General features: G+C 42.9%; 1 protein-coding gene across 1 annotated transcript in view; it reads left to right on the forward strand.

Moving 5' to 3' along the window:
* The first annotated feature begins 5,203 nt into the window (after positions 1-5,203).
* PRSS12 (serine protease 12) overlaps positions 5,204-20,542 on the forward strand; it is a 48,592-nt gene continuing 33,253 nt past the window's right edge. Inside the window, exons 1-2 of the mRNA XM_033159563.1 lie at positions 5,204-5,606; positions 17,332-17,470. Of these exons, the coding sequence (XP_033015454.1) occupies positions 5,204-5,606; positions 17,332-17,470 (542 nt within the window). The remainder of the gene's footprint in view (positions 5,607-17,331; positions 17,471-20,542) is intronic.

Genomic DNA, 20,542 nt, shown 5'->3' on the forward strand with positions numbered 1-20,542 from the left:
TTGACATTCTGGAATGTTGCCCAGAATATATAATTAGCAGATCTTTTCAGCAATTATTTTCTAATGTGTCTATTACTGACTCTAAATTTCTCTTTAATAAAAGAATTGTCAATCTGTTTCAATGCATGGTAAAGTCTTCAAATATCCTTTTAGCTTCTTATTTTCATGACTCAGTAATGAAATGAAGCAAACAGTGGTTTTCTTTATTCTACGTAAAAGAACATTTCAATTATAAAAGAATTGAACTTTACATTAGAGGAAACTGCTATTTGCAGGGCCCCGAGAGACCCCACCATGCTTTGCTCTAACACAAGGTTCTTTTGTGAAGGGATCATGCCAATCTGTGTTTAATAAAATATTTTTTAAAAGTTCCCCAAATAAATAATTTACTGAAAAGCTTTTAATACTTGCTCTTGTTAATGTTATGATCATGTTACTTTCCATCATTCGCTTGGACTGCAATTCTATGAATGTTTACTTGGAAGTAAGTCCCACTGTATTCCATGAGATTTGCTCACTAGTGTGGGCAACCTGTCCAAATGAGTGGTTGCTGTCCAACTCCATTCTCTCTTGGATGTCCTTAATTATCTAGATCAGGGGAAGCTAACATGGTGCCCTCTGGATGTTTTGGACTTGGACTTGCAACGCCACAACCAGCATGGCCACTGGTCCAGAATTATGGGAGTTGTCCATGACATCTGGGAGACACCTTGTTGGATACCCCTAATTCAGATGCAAGATCCATTTAAATCTGATGCAGCCTTGATTGTTCTGAGGGATGACCTCTGTTGAAAGAGAGGTAGGTGGAATGTAACCCTTTTGATCCCACATGGTTCGATCCATTCTGCCCCCCTCATGTTTTTTAACATATTTATCAAGTTTGAAGAACCCGTGGGCCATGCAGGCTGCATCTAGTTTGCTGGTGGCCCACCAGTCCGTGACAAAAACAGACACCTCTTCTCTACTTTACAAGCGGCACCTTAGAAAAGTAGGACCCATTGCAGCACTAAGAAATTTCTCAGCTCAGCATTGAGATGGAGAAATTCATTGCCTCTGTGTGAGTGTGGTGTATGCCTACATGTTTATGTGTGTTTATGTGTGTATGACACATTAGCTTTATTATAAATATACAAATATTTTCCAGAAAAGAGTGCTGCCTGACCCCAGTTTAATTTTAGCCTGTTTATACAAAGGATTATTTTTTTAAAAAAACAACAACAACACCCTAAAATGAACACACTAAATCACTGTTCATATGATCCTGTGATAGAAATGCTGGGACAAGACCCCCAGGGATACTTTCTGCATAATCACACACAACTCCATTTATTTTCAAGCAAGATGCATCAAGCAAGAAGGTAGGGGCCTGCAAGTTGCAGGTTTTTTCCCACAGTGGTGTGTCTGCAGAATATTTTAGTCTTTTCTTTTCAGATGAAACCTTGGGCAATGATGCTATCAGGGCAAGACTTTGGGGGCAGAGGTCCAGGGGCCCATTCAGAGAAATGAACAGGAAAGCCACAAAACTCAGCACCACATTTTGAATTAATACACATGACCATCTAAGGAGGAGAACACCTGTAGGACCACTGAGTTCAGAGAAACTAAGGTTACCAAGCTGCACCAGAAAGCAGTAACTGTTGGCTGCTTGCAGTTTATCTCCATTATAAATAGTGAAGGTATACAGCCAGGTCAAATATACCTTAAAATTGCTGGCCTGTGAATCTGGGTTCTCCACAAATCTGGATATGTTTGTGGGAAACAAATATCCACAAAACTGAATATTGTTGTACACCCTTGGGGGGGGGGGGCTGAAGCAATTTACAGTACCGGTAGTTAGTTGCAGTGGGATACTTTTAAAAGTTCATTTGTAAAGCATGTTGGTGCTAAACAATTCAGATCAGCTCAAGAGTCAATGAAAACAAATGATACATTCATACTCTAAATTTGAAATTCCTTTCTCCAGTTCCAACTAAAGTTAGTCATGACTCTAGTTTAAATTCAGTGTACAATTACCAGGGACTATGCCCCATTGAACAAAGTGGCACTTACTTTTAAGTAAACATGTTTAGGCTTCTGCTGTAAGGCTCCAATCCTTTGCATGCACTACTTTGGAGTATATGTCATTAAACATAAATGACTGTGGTGTAAATCCCACTGAAACAACTAACATTCAATTGATTTCAATGGGATTTAGTCATAGATAGTAATTGGGTTGAAGCCACTTCCTATGAAGAAACAAAAGCCAGCTGTGAAAGCTTAATGTGAATGTCTAACTTTATAAAGCAGTTAAAATGGCACATTTAAAATAATACAGCAAATGGAGATGAGCACATGGTAGAGTTGTCTTAGATCCAGGCATCTTCAGGCATTGTGGAATCTGAAGTAAGAATCCTGGAATGTGGGGAACACACCCATAGATGAAACAGAATGGCATAAAAACAACAGGGCAATTGAAAGCAAGGCAAGCACCTGGAATTGCCACTGAAAAACAGGGAGAGAGAAACTGAATGACATAGATATGAATGGGAATGAATTACATTACAAAGACAAACCATGAAACTGCTTTGTATGGTGTAATCGTATTAACTCCACTGGGTCTTTGTTTATTTACTGTGGAGCAAGTGGCTTGGGGGACTAAAACTTTATGCTGTGATCCTAAGTACATTACACTTTCTGTTGACACCAATGGATTTCCCATCTAATGTGTCTGGTAGAATTATAACCCAAGTAGAAGACAGACACCCCATCACACCCCATATTTGAGCTGCTGAACATTATACATAAAATTGTGGCTCTGCATAAACCACCATTCAGCTTTCAGTACTCATGATATGAAGTGAACCAAACAAACAGGTGCATCTATATATATATGTATGTATGCATATGTACATATGTTGTAGGCGTTTTGGAACCTGCTGTAGTCTGTGAATCTGCCCCATCTATCATCATTTGATAGAAAATAAATGTTCTGGTAATTTTTATTTCTAACTATTTCAGTTGGTTTTCTGGTGAATTTAATGAAAATTAGTCTAAATAATAACAACTAGGGAGGCTGGCCCACTCTTACTAGACAGCCCTTCCGATTCCCTTGTGGTCCTAAGAGTGTCAGCAGTTTTCAGTGGTGTGGTCCGTCCCATAGACTTGGTCAGGACACCCTCCTAGCGTGGCCAGGCCGTTCTTCAACAAGCTCAAGAGCGTCCCTGGGAAACTGGCACGTCTCTGGGAACTGGCACGAGGCACAGAAAGGGAAAGGCCGAGCAGACACTCCCCCTCCCCTGCCTAAACCCAGCTTGGCTCCCGGGATGTTTTGCTCACGATGCGCAGGCGCGCTCCAGGATTCCCGCATTCCGAAGCAGGACAGGAGGTAACGGAGCGCGAGTCACGTGCGCCGGTTTAGCGGACTTGGGCGCGGGGGCCGGTTGGTTTTGAGCAAAAAGGATAGAAAGAAAGGCTGCTGCAGAAAGGAAACCGGCGGCCCTACCTGCCGCCTCCCTCCACTAATAATTTCCCCCAGTTTCTCTCAATTCTGGTCCACGGGGGAGGGGGGATTCCCGTTTGCCTTATACTGCCTAACTTTTCCCCGCATAAGGATGACGCGACTGCCAACACATGCCTCTCGCCTCGCTCTTCTTTCTGGTTGGTATCGATGCTTTTGCGTCGGATCACAGCGGGCCAGCTTAGCAGGCTCGCAGAAATCTCTCCGGGTGGCCGAGATCTTCCCTCCACCTCCCACACGACTTTGGGTGCCTTGTCGCAGATGGAGGCTGAGCTTCTCCGCTGTTCTCCAGCCTGAGTTTGCCCTTCTCACCCCTCTGCGCTTCCGGGTCTCTGCGCCCTGGTGATTTTTCAGGGTTCAGCTGGAACCAGAAGAGCCTCGAGGACTTAGTTTCCCTCGCCCGGCAACATCAGGGTTCTCCGAATACAGTCCTGTACTCCGTCTCTTGTGCGCGTGCAAAGCGCTTGCCGTCCTTCAGTAAACATCACAGCCCTCTTCTCCATACGTGTCATATATGCCTGACTTTTTTGGGAAGACGATCCATCTCCGAAGATGGGCTTGTCAGCTCGCCCAGCAAAGGATCCTGAATTGTTCCCGGACAGGCAGAAATGAAAATGGTGCGGCTTTCCTGCCAGCATAGGAGGAGGAAACGCTTGACCAGTGGCATTTCTGCAGATGCTGGTATAGCTGTGAAAGGCATATGTGAATCTCCCAAACTGTGACTGGGGAGGGGCGTCGTCGTGGGCGGCAAAGAACATTCCCATGTGGAAAAGAGTTGCAACTCCTAAGCGCACTTTACCAGGGAGCGCATTCCCTTGGACTCAGTGGCGCTGACGCTTGAGTAAACACGCCGAGAGTCGCGCTGTAACGAGCCAGGGCTGAGCTGCACTTCGCACGTTACACAGATGGTGATGAGAATGGCTTGGATCGAGCCTTCGCCATTCTCAGAGGAGACCCCCCCCCGGAAATCAATGGAACGAGTTTGTTATGACTTACTTAAGCCCCATTGATTTCCGCGGATTTAATCTGAGTATGACAGAAGTCTGGATTCAAAATATGAACAACGACGGCGAGACGATGGTTGGATCCAGACTTGAAGGAGACCCCCCTTGAAGCCAACTGGGATAATTAAATCCTGGCCAGCAAGTCCTATTGATTCCCGTGGGTTCCCTCTATGACTACGTTTGGATGCCAAATGGGAAGATACAGATGATGATGATGATGGGTTGGCTCCAGACTGTCATGCACAGAGAACCCCTGAAATCAAGTTTGTCATGACTAACTTAAGTCTCACTGTCGAAACAAAATAGAAAATTCTTTCCAGTAGCACCTTAGAGACCAACTGAGTTTGTTCTTGGTATGAGCTTTCGTGTGCATGCACACTTCACTGCTTTCTGTGGGTTTACTCCGACTATGTCTAAATCGAATACCTTTAAAACTTATTATTATTAACCTATTATTATTATTAACAACGTCGTCGTCGATGTCCTTGGGTGGATCACGGCAGCTTGCTCTGAGGCAGCTCAGTGGGCGCGAGCCGGGCAGGGGTGCAGGGGAGCGTGTGGGGCGGGGGAAAGGAGTCGCGCGCTCCCCCGCCGGGGGGTGGGGGAGGATTAGTGGGACGCCGCGCGGCCCCGCCCTCTCCTTCCCCTCAGCCAGGGCGCGAGAGCTGAGGGGCGATGGACCAAAGCGAGCGCGACTGGCACCATGACATTCGCGCGCCTCTTCCTGGCGGCGGCTGCTCTGGCGACGCTCGCTGAGCCGGGCGCTTCGGAGCCGGCTCGCTCGTCTCCCCCTTTCCCTTTCGCCCCGCGGGGCTCTGCCCACCAGCCGCCTCATCCGCGCTCCCCGCCGCCTCTGCCGCTCCAGCACCACCAGCCCGCCGGCGGCTGCCCGCGAGGCGGCGGGCGCTTCGTCAACGTCACCGAGTCCGGCGCCGAGTGCCTGCCCTGGGCGGACGTGCCCACCTTCCTGGAGAAGACGCCTCAGGGCAGAGGGCTGCGAGGGCAGCGCAACTTCTGCAGGAACCCCGACGGCAGGAGCAGGCCCTGGTGCTTCTTCAGGAACAGCCGCGGCAGGGTCGACTGGGGCTACTGTGACTGCAGGCAAGGTGAGGAAGAGGAAGGCGGGGGGGGGGGCAGGTGACAGGAGGGAGAGCGAGAACGGACCCTCCAATAACGGCCCTGTTTGCTTTTGTACTCTGCTACCCCCCTGCTTTTATTTCTCTCCCCCCTCCCGTTTTTGGAGTGTAATTGTGCATTGATGATGATGATGATGATTAAATACAGGTATATACCATCTATCCTTCAAGGAGCTCCAGGTAGTATACATGATTCTTCCCCTCCTCCTCACAACATTCCTGGGAGATAAGTTAGGCTGAGAAACTGTTACTGTCCCAAGCTCACCCAATGGGGATTCAAACCCAGATTTCTGGGGTCCTTATCTGGCACTAACCACTACACCACACTGCCTCTGACTTCCCTATACTGCCTCTGATTTCCCTATAACCAGACAGTCAAGTGGCTCCTTCTGTTTGATACAATCACTGCAACTGTCTCTTCCTTGTTTCCAGGACTTATGGCCAAACTAGATAGTATATGATGGAGGGGAAGGATCTTGAGGTGTAGAAGGGCACCCAAGACTACAGCAGGCAAGGAAGTACTGTAGCTAGAGTGAGGGGGGGGGAGAGAAACCCACCTTCCTTCAAAGCTAATATTTGAAGTGGGGTGGGGTGGGGATTCCCATTGGCACCAATGTGGGATTCCCATTGGCACCAATGTGGGATTCCCCCCTCCCAAGCCAGGGTGGGGATCCTGCAGGCCTCCAGATGTTGCTGGACTGCAGTTGTCATCATCCCTGACCAATGGCAATCTTGACTGGGGCAAATGGATGTTGGGCTCCAGAAACATTGGTAACTCACCCCTGGCCCAAAGCAAATTACAGTGGTACCTCAGGTTACATACACTTCAAGTTACATACTCCGCTAACCCAGAAATAATGCTTCAGGTTAAGAACTTTGCTTCAGGATAAGAACAGAAATCGTGCTCTGGCGGCGAAGCAGCAGCTGGAGGTCCCATTAGCTAAAGTGGTGCTTCAGGTGAAGAACAGTTTCAGGTTAAGAACGGACCTCCGGAACAAATTAAGTATGTAACCAGATGTACCACTGTACAGACTCAGAGCAGTGGTTTTTCTCCCAACGACATCAGTGGGGGAATAGGTACTGTAGATTTCCTCTCTATACATCTGCCCCAATCTCAGTAGTTATGACAACAACAATGCACAACCATCACAGCTGCTGCTATTTAAATTGTTCAAAACCTACATAGTGAAGCCATAAAGTGTGGGGGGTAGTAAACTTTTGCGTGATAATCTTTGGTGTGAGAATAGGGTTGTTACAAGTCTACAAGACTACCCCTTTTTTCATCCCTGTGGAACATTGGAAGTTTGCGAGTCTGTTGTGGCGGATGCTCTATGGCTACCAAGCATAGCCCTGCATCCTTCAGGCTATGAGAACAGTTGCTCAGGTGGGCACTGCTGAGCTGGTATTCATTAGCTTACTCTAATGGGACCAGGTTAATTCTGGAAGAAGGGCTGAGTTGGTTAGGCAAGTTGGTTGCTTGGATGCTGAGGTCTCTGTGTGCTTGTTGCCCTGGTTAGTTGTTGGGAAGTACGTGTTGGTTGATTTTTGAAACTGTTTATATTCCAGCATGTACTGTGTAGTGTTGTGTGTGTGTGTCAGCTGTTGCAATTTATGTATGAGAGAAAGATGCTAAAGATGAATGCTGAAAGTCTATTAGAATGCTTTGTTTCTTTCTGAATGATATGTGGATTTCTAAATGGCTGGTGAAATGCACTCAGATGAATACTGTGTATTCCAATGTATATTGTTTTAAAAAATTATTTCTGGAGACTGAAAGTTCCTGTATTTTGGGGAGCATGGATTTGTGTTGTGAGGTTTGTGTGTATGGCCTGCAGTATGCATTTATTTAAATATTTATATCCCACCTTTGAATTAAAAAAATGAACCTTTAAGGCAGCTTGCAGATAATTCAAATACTGACTGTTGTATGTAGACATACAGTATTGGTTGCCCCAGGGTTGGGAAGATACCTGCCCTGGTGTTTTGTGTATTGGCTACTGGAATTTATGTGTTCTCTGATGACGTGCTTTAAGTTTGGCTCATGTACATTTTGCCTGCACTAACTGATGTGTAATGGCTGTTAGGTTGTGTGCCTTCATTTAATACTTTTCATTATTAAACTTATTAATTGCCTAATATTAATAGTCTCTATGTGATTTACAATACCGCTTTGAAGATGCCATTTGTTATACAATACCCTGGTGGTATGTTTACTGTTGACTTCTTCACTTTTACTTCTTGTGTTTGTTTGAATAACTTGCAAAAAAAAAAAGAGCACCAAACCCTATTACTGGATTGCATGGCTAATGAATTATTTACTGTATTGTATATTGACTGATTGCGGCATACAGTAGTTAGTTGTGATCTTCAGTGTGGGAGCAGTATATTGTGTACTGGTAATGTGTGAAATACGTTTGATGGTTGGTATTCTTTTTTACAGTACAATCCCACACATGTTTATGTGGAAGTAAGTCCAATGGGACTTAAAACAATGTAAGTGTGAATAGGGTTTCAATCTTAGTTACTTGTGTTTATGCAAATTGACTGCTACCAGCTATCCCCTTCACTTTTACATGGGTTATTATTTCATTTAAAACTCACCTTTCCACTGAAGCTGATGCAAATAGGGTTCCCAGGTGATCTCCTACTGAGACACTGATCATAGCCAGATTTGGTTAGACTGCTGCATAATGTCCCTTCAGACAATGCCATGTAGTGATGCCCTGTAGGTAAAGCCAGGGGAAGGGGAGGGCTGGACAGCAGTCTTGCATACTGAGGAGAATTTGCCAAAAGGTTTGGAGAAATTAATCCTCCTCCTGCCTGTTCCCCAAACACAGGTGGACTCAGGGAAGGCTGCTTATGCACATTAAACTTAAGTTGTTAGGGAACAAGGGGTCTGCCCGATTCCACAGGGCAAGCACTCTCTGATTCAGTGTCTCCCAGGAATCAGATCATGTAAACTTCAAGTGTATGTCAGAATGTCTCCTGTTGTTTAAAGTGCCAGTGGAAAGGTGATCTGAGTGTTTTCCAAACCAATTTCTTCCAGAATTATTTAAACTGGAAGGCTGACTCCAACCTTGCAGTTGTATGCCTGAAAAGTGGGATGGAATTTACACCCAACGGGCCAGGCTTTCCTCCTCTGCATTGACAACCATTTTGAGCTCCTCTGCTCAAGCAGGGATCTTTTTGTTCATTTGCAGAACATTGCTTTCAATGGGGTGTGCACTCTAGACGCACATCCAAATGTACACCCTTATGAGGAAACACACTTGGACCAAGCAGCCCCCCCCTTTTTATATTTTGCTGTGGAGCATTCCCCATGAAAACTTGCTCTTTAAAGCTCAGTGGACCAAACTGCAATCCACAGAAAACCTGAATTGATGCTTGTTCCGATTGAGTTCTAAAGGCTAGGTTTTCATGAGGAAAGCTCCAGGGCAATGAAATGCAATGCTTGGACACAGGCCTTTTAAGAGTGGACCTGTGCCTGGAAAGAGCAGGGGGCAAAGATAAGTGTAGATAACCCCTTAAATTTGTTAATCCCGGTGACTTCCCGAAATGTGGGAAACTCAGCTGCATAATTTGTGATCCAGCAGGGTTATTCATCTGTATCACATACAGGAGCTATGGTGTCTTCCATATATACAGATGTACCTACATTTTTCTAAATACCTATGAGACGGTGTCTAAATTTATTCATTTTTAAAGAAATTGTAATTTTTGTAGTGAAGTATATTAAAATACAAATCCTTTGGATGTATGATGTATTGACTGTAGTAAATGTCAAACTAAGTTGGATCTCATTTTCAATAAGTCTCCCAGGTAGTTTCATAAGCAGGCAATGGGGTGAAAAATTATATTAATAAAAAAATCTATCAGAAATAGTGCAACAGGTGTACTGATATATGTGGTTTCATCACCACTAAGGTTAAACTGTTCTTATTTTAGTAATAATATACTGTTCATATATCTGACAGATGCCATGTCATTTGAAGTTCTCATTGCCTTTCTTCAGCATAATCATTTACAAAGTTTTTGAGATACTAAAGATGAGAGAGGTTTATTGATACGGCTGGGCAATTTAGCTTGCAGTCACCAGCAACTACATTTTCATGCTACAGTTTACTTTAGAACAGAGGTGGCCAATCTCTTGCACTCCACAAATAAAATCCAAGGTAAGATTCACAGCCCTGCCCTCATACCTTGGTTTGACTTTGTTGTTGACAGTGCAGTACAGAAAGGTGGGGAAGGTGTGTTGGCCAGGCTCATATTTTGCAGCCAAATCTCCTGAACCTATCTAGGAGTGTTCCCCCATTTGCCCTCACAGTCAGAGGCAGTATCATTCTAAATACCAGTTCCTGGAAACTGCTCGAGAGGAGAGTGTTGTTGTGCTCAGGAATGGCTTCTGGGCTTTCCATGGGCATCTGGTTTGTCACTGTGAGAACAAGATGCTGTACTAGATGGGCTGCTGGCCTGATCCAGTAGTGCTGTTCCTATATATCACTTGCAGACTCTTGTTTTGCTAGATCAAGCCCCATTTCACACAGAAACCCACAAATGAAGCTCCATTTAGTTAGTAAGAAGCTGAGTGACATAGCTAGGCTCTGATTCTGATAGCTAGGCTCACTCATCTTTCCTCTCACAGCACTTGGCTTCTTTTTGGACTTAGAGCATCAGAGAAGAACAAGGACATAGCTGCTTGCTGAGACTTGCTTGTTGCTTCTTATCCAAAAAGATGTCGGTTGATGTCAGAGGATCTCAGTGGGAGGCACTGAGAGAGGGTTGGAAATGAGTTCTTTTACATTACAGTGTTCCTTGGTAGCTACTGGAACAAATAACTGCTACAGTCATCTTGAGGCTTATTTCTATATGGAGCCTTTTTCATCAGCTTCTCTGTGAGCCAGTTCTTCAAGACTATTCAGAGTCCATCAGGAGCAGACCAGCTGTATATTTCGTCAGTCTGGCTGTGTTCCATGGCATTACATTTATTTGTGGTAAGCACTGTCACGCTAGGTGTAAACATTTCTTCCACAACAGACTTGTAGCATGAAGAATGAAGCACTACTCCATATGCATCTTGCTATAAACATGTAGATAGATCCATGCTTGAACATATTCTTGAAGAGTAACATGCTATTTCCCAGGGTCCTTTGGGAAGCAAGAATGTGGTTTTGTATTGGAACATATTCTATATTTAGTTATTATTTAATTTCATTTATGAACCTCTTCCTGTGAGTCATCTTAAAGTGACACAACAAAAACAAACACAAAACAGTTATACAGAGGTACCTTCGTTTATGAACTTAATCCATTCTGAAGTCCGTTCTTAAACCAAAGCGTTCTTAAACCAAGGCATGCTTTCCCCTAGCAGCGGGGAACTCAGTTTACAAATGGAACACACTCAACAGGAAGCAAAACACGTTCTTATTCCAAGGCAAAGTTCACAAACCAAAACACCTACTTCCGGGTTTGCAGCGTTCTTAATCTAAGTTGCTCATAAACTAAGCTGTTCTTAAACCAAGGTACCACTGTATAAATAAAATGGTTAAAGCAATTACATATAAAACAATTAAGCAACAACTATTGCATAAATAAGATCAATTTCAAATCCAATACAGATACTGACTAGGACAACGATCTCTACTTAGAAGGCTTGTTGAAAGAGGAAAGTCTTCAATAATCACCTAAAGCGGCATATAGATGGTGCTTGTCTGATATATGATGGGAGGGAGTTCCAATGGGTAGGTGCTGCTACACTAAACACCTGATTTTGACATAGTGGGAGATGGACCCATTCATAAGGTGGCATCTGCAGGATTGGATGAATATATTGGAAATGAGTTGATCTTTTAGGTATGCTCGTCCCAAGCAGTTTAGGGCTTTAAGCACTATTTCCAGCTCCTTCAATTTAGCCCAGTAGCTAGTTGGTGCTGGAGGAGACTCTTGAGAGTCCCATGGACTGCAAGAAGATCAAACCTATCCATTCTCAAAGAAATCAGCCCTGAGTGCTCACTAGAAGGACAGATCCTGAAGTTGAGGCTCCACTACTTTGGCCACCTCATGAGAAGAGAAGACTCCCTTGAAAAGACCCTGATGTTGGGAAAGATGGAGGGCACAAGGAGAAGGGGACGACAGAGGATGAGATGGTTGGACAGTGTTCTCGAAGCTACTAACATGAGTTTGGCCAAACTGCGAGAGGCAGTGAAGGATAGGCGTGCCTGGCGTGCTCTGGTCCATGGGGTCACGAAGAGTCGGACACGACTGAACGACTGAACAACAACAAGCTAGTTGGCAGCTGTGATGGGTATATCTTTGCTACAGATATGCATATACTACAGATTAATAATCTATAGTAAACTAGTAAAGATTTGTCAGAAACGAGGCCAGAGGTCATTCCTTTTACCTCTGCTCTTGGAGAAATGGATTGCAACACACTTACTATTAAGGGAGAACACTGTTCCTTCGAATGTTTGGGAGATAATAGCCTGGTCCACACATCACATGAAAAAAAACCTATGGTTTAAAGCATGGGTGGCTAGTCCTCAGTTGAGGGGCCCGATTCAGCCCCACAAGCAAATTTTTCTGAATGCTCCGCCTCCCCCCAGACACCACCAATTTGGGTGGCAGCAAAAAGGAAAGAAAATAATGTGAACACAGTACTGGGGTGAGTGGAGGCCAGTGCCCTGATGGAGATGTCAGTTTCCCCCTACCTCATCATCAGTTTGATTGTTTGATGAGTGGAGAGAGGGCAATAATCCTTCCTCCTCAGCTGATCAGTGCAGGACAGCTCATGGGGGTGGGGGTCGTGTGTGACTGTGTCTACTTGTGTTTATCCTGTATAAATGTGGGAACTACGAGTGCGAGGCGGGCATGCCCACTGGGACCTTATGGTGAAGGGTGGGTGACAGATGATGATGATGCAGTCCCTGGAGGTTGACCAAAGGCCAAAAATGTTAGCCACTCCTGGCTTAATGAGCTGCATGCTAGTGCATGTGGGTCAAAGGTCACCTCTTATATTCTGCTTTGCTCTGGAATGCTTTGGCGTTGCAGAGTGAAAGCAACCCAGAGGATGACATCACATTATGTGTGAACATTATGGCTGTGGATTGTTCACCACTCATGGTCTGTGTGAAGGAAACAAACTATGGTTGCTGATTTACATGTAATATGAAACCATCTTCTTGTTTGTTTCCTCCATCTTGCACCAAAGCAAGGAGCAAAGCAGGGACTTTTCAGCAGCATGCACCAGCATACTGCTTGTTTGCATTAAATCATAGTTTATTTTTAATTATGGCTTAATGTGTCATGCAAACTGGCCAGGGCAGAATAAGAAAGAATAACCCCTGCAGCCTGGAATTTCCACCTTCATGTATTTACCCTGCAGTGCATAACAATAGAATGTAAGTGTTTTCCACTTGAGATCATCTAGGAATGTAAATGCATGCAATTTTAGATCTGTTACAAAACTGATTCTTGAATATAGTGTCATTCAAGCTAGATGTTGCTGGATGAATGATAGATAACTCTTTCTGGAGGAATAATTCTACTTATTTATCTGCAATTCTGTAACTATGAAATTTGTTTATACTTTTTGAAAATACTTTCCAATCTCAAATTGAAGTTTTGGTAATGAAAGTGGCTAACATTAGCCTGTTAAAAATAACAATAAAATGAAATGTACAGATTCTTTTTAACAAAATAATAGAACAACAGGAATACGTTCATCGTGAAAGCAACAGCGGTATCTAAAACTATTTCTCAGCTCTGAGACAGGTCTGGTCTCAAAGGCCTGTCAAACAAACCTTTGCTGAACTTCTAAAAACCTAACAAAGTAGAATTGTTTTCCCTAATCCAGAAATCGTTGAACAAATTTAAAAGAGTACAGGGTGAAGGCCAACTTAATATGGAAGTATTTGTATTGTACTTCTTTTTCTGAAAGTGAGATGGCTCCTTGGGAGCCATTCTCATTATACCCCAAACCACCCCCCCTTCAGTTATTTCCAGCTCAATAGCACATGAGACAATTAGGTCACAGGCCATTACATGTCTTTTATTTCCATGGAATCTTAGATCATTGATCAATGAGCTGTAGCACTGGGAAGGAACTATTTCAGACAAGTACACAGCCAATATATACATTGCTTTGGGACTTTCAGATTTCAGGAGCGATAAATGTATAGGAATTCGGAAACCCTCATTTGTATGTGTGTGTTTATGTGTGTGTGCTGGGGAAGTTGATGGATCTATATTGTATGCATAAAGGACATTGATTTTCAGCAGCAGTAGAACAGGTCAGAATAAGCTGAGAGTTTCTTCTTGTCTGCTCTCTTTCATCTACGTTCTATGCTTGGTCTTGCCTCATGCAGAGCCCGTGACAAGTGTTAACCAAGTAAATCTCATCCATGCTAGTCTGAATTCCCCTCGCAGCTTGCACTGGAAAATGTAACACAATCTTCTCTAAAGGGTAACAGGAGGTATCAAATACTTCTGCTTGGGGCCATTCCAAAGGAGCTCTAATTGCCAGGCTGAATATAAACAGCGTGAAGTGACTCTTGGTGACTTCAAGTTTAAGGTTTGGGTGGAGTCCAGAGAAAGGCACATCAGAATCCCCACTGAAATCACTGCAGCTTAACTGATTGGAATCCAAAGCATGGCTGCTTAAAGCAAGGTCTTTCATTCTTTAAAGCCTTTGGAGCAACTCCTTGCCTCAACACCCTATTGTAACTAAGCTGAAATAGTGTAACTGAAATACAATGGTACCTCTGGTTACGAACGCTTCTGGTTACAAACGTTTCAGGTTACGAACTCCGCTAACCTGGAAGTAGCTGCTCCTGGTTGCAAACTTTGCCCCAGGATGCGAACGGAAATTGCGCACCGGAGGCCCCATTAGCGAAAGCACGCCTCAGGATAAGAACGGTTTCGGCTTAAGAACAGACCTCTGGAACAAATTAAGTCTGTAACCAGGGGTACCACTGTATAACATGTATTACTCTTTACCTGTTAACTCCTGCCTCCATTTTACCCTTGTATCTATTTGTTTAGTAAGCCTCTTGGGTTAGAGGTTTGTTAAGTCTATTCTATAAGGTGCCATGTGCTTCTGTTATGCTATATAAAGTAAGTAATAGGAATCAATTGCAAGGAACAATGTTTAGAATCAGGTTGTTAACTGAGTGCATCTGTTGGTCCCACTGAAATACTTTTGATTTTACTGGGGCTTAAACATGACTAAATTTCCTTACACTGCAACTAGAATGACTATTCCCTTTTTTTTTATAAGAGTGTGATATTAATGAGGCAGGGAAAATGTGACCTTGTTCATTCTCCTTGACCTCTCTGTGGCTTTCAATACCATCAACCACAGTATCCTTCTGGAGAGGCTGCCTGAGTTGGGGGTGAGTAGCAGTGCTTTGTGGTGGTTCCAGTCCTAGATGGATGGACATTTCCAAGGGAGTGATGCTTGGAGAGTGTTTACTTTGGCCCTGTGGAACCTTCAGTGTGGGGTTTCTCAAGGCTTGATTTTATCTCTTACGCCAGAGCTTTCCAAACTTTTCATGTTGGTGACACACTTTTTTAGACATGCATCATTTAGTTCCAGCAGTAACAGAAGACATTCAAAGCAGCTATCATGTCCTCTCAGGGAACCCTCATGTGCACCATAGCCAGGGTTAACTTAGTGTTACATGTGAAACAACCCATATAATGTTCTGCATAGAACTGAATAGTTTGCATGGGTGTGTGGCTAGAACGTTTTGAAACTGCTTGTGGATTTAAGGGCTAGCTATCTCAGTAGAACCTGAAATAATCTATGGATCTTGATTGTGTAAACAAGTCCTCAGGGCTAGGATAATGCAGTCAGGAATTTTTAGTGTCGCAATTACATGGGATCCATATCTCTCCTTCTCTGACCTCAACTATGTGCTGTGGCATCTTCCTTTCTTTTTGATGAGGAACCTGTAACCCTTTAGATGCTGTTGGATTCCAGCTCTTATCAGCCTCAAACGGCATGGCCAATGATCAGAGAAGGTGAGAGTTGTAGTCCAACAATATATGGAGGGGTTCAGCTTCCCTGTTCTGTATATAGTGAACATGGCAGTGGCCTGCCTTCTTGATGTGCTGTTTGTAGAGAAGCATGGTCAATGGTCCCTTAGAAAAAAAGAAATCAGCCCACAGATCAATACTAAGCCTAGCTGAAGGTTATACTGAGGACTGTGGCTCTAATTAGGACAAATATGTTGGTGGGTAAAGAGCAGAGCAAATGAATAAATTCATTGTATGTAATATTGGCCATTCAGGCTGGTATACAATGTAATCCTATTTGGCTGACAGTGGTCAAATTATAGAGGGGGAAAGTAAGGGACCTTTAATGAAATCCATAAACTCCAGCCCTTTACTTTCTTTAAATTTAGCCAAAGCTCACATGGAATGCACTTCTGTCTAGGATATAACATGCAACCTGTATTTATAGTGGCTGTTACAACAGTTACATAAATGCCCAATGATGATATATAGAATGCTTCAGCTTCGTTAAACAAGGTAACAAGTTTCTCATTTGTATAAACTATTTTCTCAGTTTTCTATATCTGCCATGCATGTGTTGCTTTTGCTCCCCCATGGGGGTGTTTTAAGGGTGGGGGTGTTTTCTTATTTCATTGCTAGACTTGAGGAAGTACAGACCATAAATTCACATGAGCTTTGTGAAGTGGTGTTTGGTTGTGGTCAAGTATGAACAAATGCATTCTTTGGCCTGAAATAAACTCCTGGCATCTGTGTCATGTATAATATTATATGGGTCACTGAAAAGGCTATGTAATCTATGTGATTGTTTTCTAATGCCTTTTAACATGATGGAATTAAATGAGAGGTAAAATACAGTATTCATCCCTGGCTATATTTTGTGGTGTGTGTGTGTGCATGCTGTATTGTTTTAACACTCGATTGGGAGCCGCCCAGAGTGGCTGGGGAAACTCAGCCAGATGGGCGGGGTACAAAGAAATTATTATTATTATTATTAAATGCCTTTTTAAAAAGGAACTCCAAATTCTGTAAAGCTGATATTTCTGTGCTGATATAGACACTGAGCTACCAAGGAAGAAATGGGATTGTCACCGTTCATTTCATTTGTAGGGAAATAGTTATTATATCAGGCTGGCTGTGATGCATCTTGGAACCTCTCTCTGCTCCCTCATCGCTACCCTCTAACATGCCTGGCAGCAAGTTTAGAAGTGGTGTTGGCCAAACACAGATTTGTTCACCATATTAATACATTCCATGTAGATTTCCATTGAAAGACTATTTCAAGGTTGGTAAACAGCAGCAAACACTTTTACAAATTTGCCTTAAACTTAACATACAATTCCAACATCAATCAAACACTGCCCAAGTAAAGTAGTTTCTTGGCTGAATATATCAAAGAATGCCAGTGGAGAAAACACTGAAAACATTATGCAACTAGGATATGGATACCTTTAATAGCAAAGTGATATGAACACTGCATCTTTTCCTCCTCCTCCTCCTTAATCTACCGCTGTCTGTCTCCAGTAGATGCCATGACCCCAAATACAGCAAATGCTATTGAGAAGGTTTTTCCTGTAGGATACAGGGTTGTTGTTTTTTAAGTGGTTGCTGTAGACATTTCATCTATGAGAAGGATTCTAACACCAAGACACACAGCTTATCATTATTATTTTTTAATATATAGGTTCTGTGAGACTTAAAGGTGGCAAAAATGAGTTTGAAGGCACAGTTGAAATTTATCTGAATGGAATATGGGGAACGATCTGCAGCAATCATTGGGATGATACTGATGCATCAGTGATTTGTCAACAGCTTGAACTTGGGTAAGTGCTATATAGCTCTTGTTATAAATGGTGCCTTACTCCTACACATTGTAGGAGTAAAATGGAGGTCGGTTCTCAGTTGTCTGTATTAGTGGATGTCACAATTGCTTGAAATAATTTATTCACTAAAGTTTGATAATTCTAGAGGCAATATTACTTTTATCTGGAAAGCAGGGATAGTTAAGAATGTATATAGTCAATGACTTCAGTATAAAGCCAGTGGCTTTAGAAATCATTTAAATAACTAAGTAATCAAAACAAAAAAAGTTCTGAAAATTTCACTTTAATGTGAAAAACAACTTTCTGTGCTCTGGTTCTAGAAGGAAGATATAAAAATGGGATATACTAGTTTTCTCAGGGCACTCTAAAATAAGGACAAAAATCTTAACTATGAACAGTTTCTTTTTAAAAACAAAGCAAAACACTAGTAATTGAATCCTTTTTGAGGGAAATATGCCCTATAGTGTATTTTTTTTAAAAAAAAAAAAACACCAAACGAACAATATTTTATATAGGTGATTGAAAAGCTCTGTGTTGCAGCTGTATAATGGAATACAGGATCAGACTCCTGATGGAGCATTTCAGAGTAATTGCCATTCTCCATTTCTTCTTCTTCTTTTTTAATTCTCCAGCTGTATTGGTTTCAGAGAGAGCCTAGAAATCTGTGGAGTTCAGCTGCTGCAATCTCAAGATATGCTGAGTCTTCTTCAGTGCCCTGTAAATAGCAACTTGCCTTGTTTCTGTGCCCTTGCCTCTGGTGTTCACATAGTCTCTCTCTCTCTCTCTCTCTCTCTCTCTCTCTCTTGCCTACTGTTCTTCTTTTTGGCTTCATTTCAAACAGTTTTCTAAAAAGTGAAAGGTGATGCTTAAAGCAAGAAAACTGAAAAACAGAAAAGGATTATTAGGTCTATGGAATCTGTATTGATGCTACAGTCCTGCGTGCATTACACATTTTCTGCACAGAATACGAAATAGCATTAAATTAGCATATAGATTGTCCCAACTTTTTTTTCATTTCATAAACCGAAGCAAAATACCATGTTAGTATCTTTTGTTGGGAGCATGACAATCTATACTTGCATTGCCTACAATTACCTACGTGGATATGATTCGCATGTAGGAAACCCATAATGTTTGGATATAAGTTGCCCTCTATTACTCATGCACCAATCCCAGTTTAATCAATGGCACTGACCTGCAGATAACTTATGATGGGATTACCACTACACAAAGATTGTTGTATAACTTTGTATTTATGGGCTTGGGTGATTGCCTGTTGTGCCTCAGCAGTGGAACTGGTTCTCCCTAGAATAATTTGTAACACCAGTTCTTGCCTTGACGTAGCAGGTAGTGGTTTTAGAATAAGAAGAGAATCTGACAACAAAGAAGACGATGAAATCTTGAGTTTGGATGAAAACACACACTGAATACAAAAGAAGCATGTTAAGGACCGTTGTTCTGTTCAACTGGGATAGGCCAACACTTGCCCAGGCCCAACCTAGCCCAGATCCAGCCTCACTTTACTCTGTGAAATTCCTTGTTGCTGATGAAATGAACAATTATACTGTAAATATAAACTATGCATTTGAATCATTCTCAACTTGGTTTGAGTTTATTGAACCATACATTGCTTTAACATCTTCCTAAACCATGTGGAGAACTGCTTCCCACATGAAGTTCTACCCAGAGAGTTGTGTTATAAGTGGGGTGGGGTGTGAGGAGGTGATTTTCATCTATGCTATGAAAAAAAAAATCCACAGTTGAAGAATTGTCCTACATTGTGGGTCCAACGGTCAAAAGCTGGTTATAGCATGTGCTGTAGAGGGATGTGAGGGGCAGGTGGGGCTCGTCAACCTGGGAAGGCAGCCCATCTAGGAGGGGGGGAACTGCTGCCTTGTGGGATATATTTGGGAGAAGAATCATAGAATCATAGAGTTGGAAGAGACCACAAGGGCCATCCAGTCCAACCCCCTGCCAAGCAGGAAATTCTAAGGAGTAAACCCTACACAAATCCAGAGCGGAGTCCCTAAGACGGTTGAATGGCACCTTGTATACCTCCTTCTGGCAACTCCTACATGCAAGCTTGTGCCGAATGTATTGCTCTGCTTTCCTTTGGTCCACATCAGCAAGGCTGAGAAGGGAGCCTTGTCATCTAGGTAGCCCAGGGCCTCCATGCACACTGCTTGCACCCTGGGAATGTTACTTCAGTGCTGCTAATGCAGTGGTTTGACCTCAGCCCCGTAGGTGCACTCCATTGTCTCTCGAGACAGACAGATGCCAACAAAAAAAGAATCAGGAGTATAGACTCTTAAAGCAAGCTCATTATTTAATAAAATGGTAGGGAATTTTATATAAACAAACTTTAAGTCCACCCTTTCCCCTTTTATTATCCTTGTCTGACAGACTGGAACATATATATTTAATTAATGCCATGTGACAGGTTGGCATCAAAATAATGAAAAATCAGCAGGTTGCTATGGATACATTATAGAAGTGATTAATTAACCATTTGCAACTTCAAGGGTGTTTTTCAGGAAATAATGAACACCCAAGTGAAGTTGTTGTATTCATCTGTTAATCCTACTGGGTTATTTACCTCTCTTCAATACATATTTAATCGTAAAATGATTTTTTAAGAGGGTCATGCTTGGATATGTGTATTTTTCAACTGAAAGCAACTCTGCTAAATTCAGGTTGTAACAAAAGATTGGGGAATGTTAAATGGCACAAAGCATGACATGTACAGTGCTGGCTGCAATGCCCGGCAGAGTGCTGTGTGTTTGGAAGAGAATTCTAGGGCTGCTGTGGCTTGCTATAGCCAAGCTATGATTCCTGGCTAAGGTTATCTGTGCTTCTTATTAATTCTATCCCATACTGAATATTACAATGGTGTCACCAGTAGTGGTACTGCTAGGGCAGAGGACAGGGAGGCCAACAGTAGGTGGAAGCAGAGTTTTGTCAGCATCTTCCCCCTTGTTAAGTTCTACAAAGGTAAACCTGAGACCAGTGAGGAATCTGACAGTCAGGTCCACTCTTGGACTGGTTGTGCATAAGGAAGCAGGCTAGCTCAGA

Source organism: Lacerta agilis, chromosome 9 (genome assembly GCF_009819535.1).
Source record: "Lacerta agilis isolate rLacAgi1 chromosome 9, rLacAgi1.pri, whole genome shotgun sequence".
Classification (NCBI taxonomy): Eukaryota; Metazoa; Chordata; class Lepidosauria; order Squamata; family Lacertidae; genus Lacerta; species Lacerta agilis.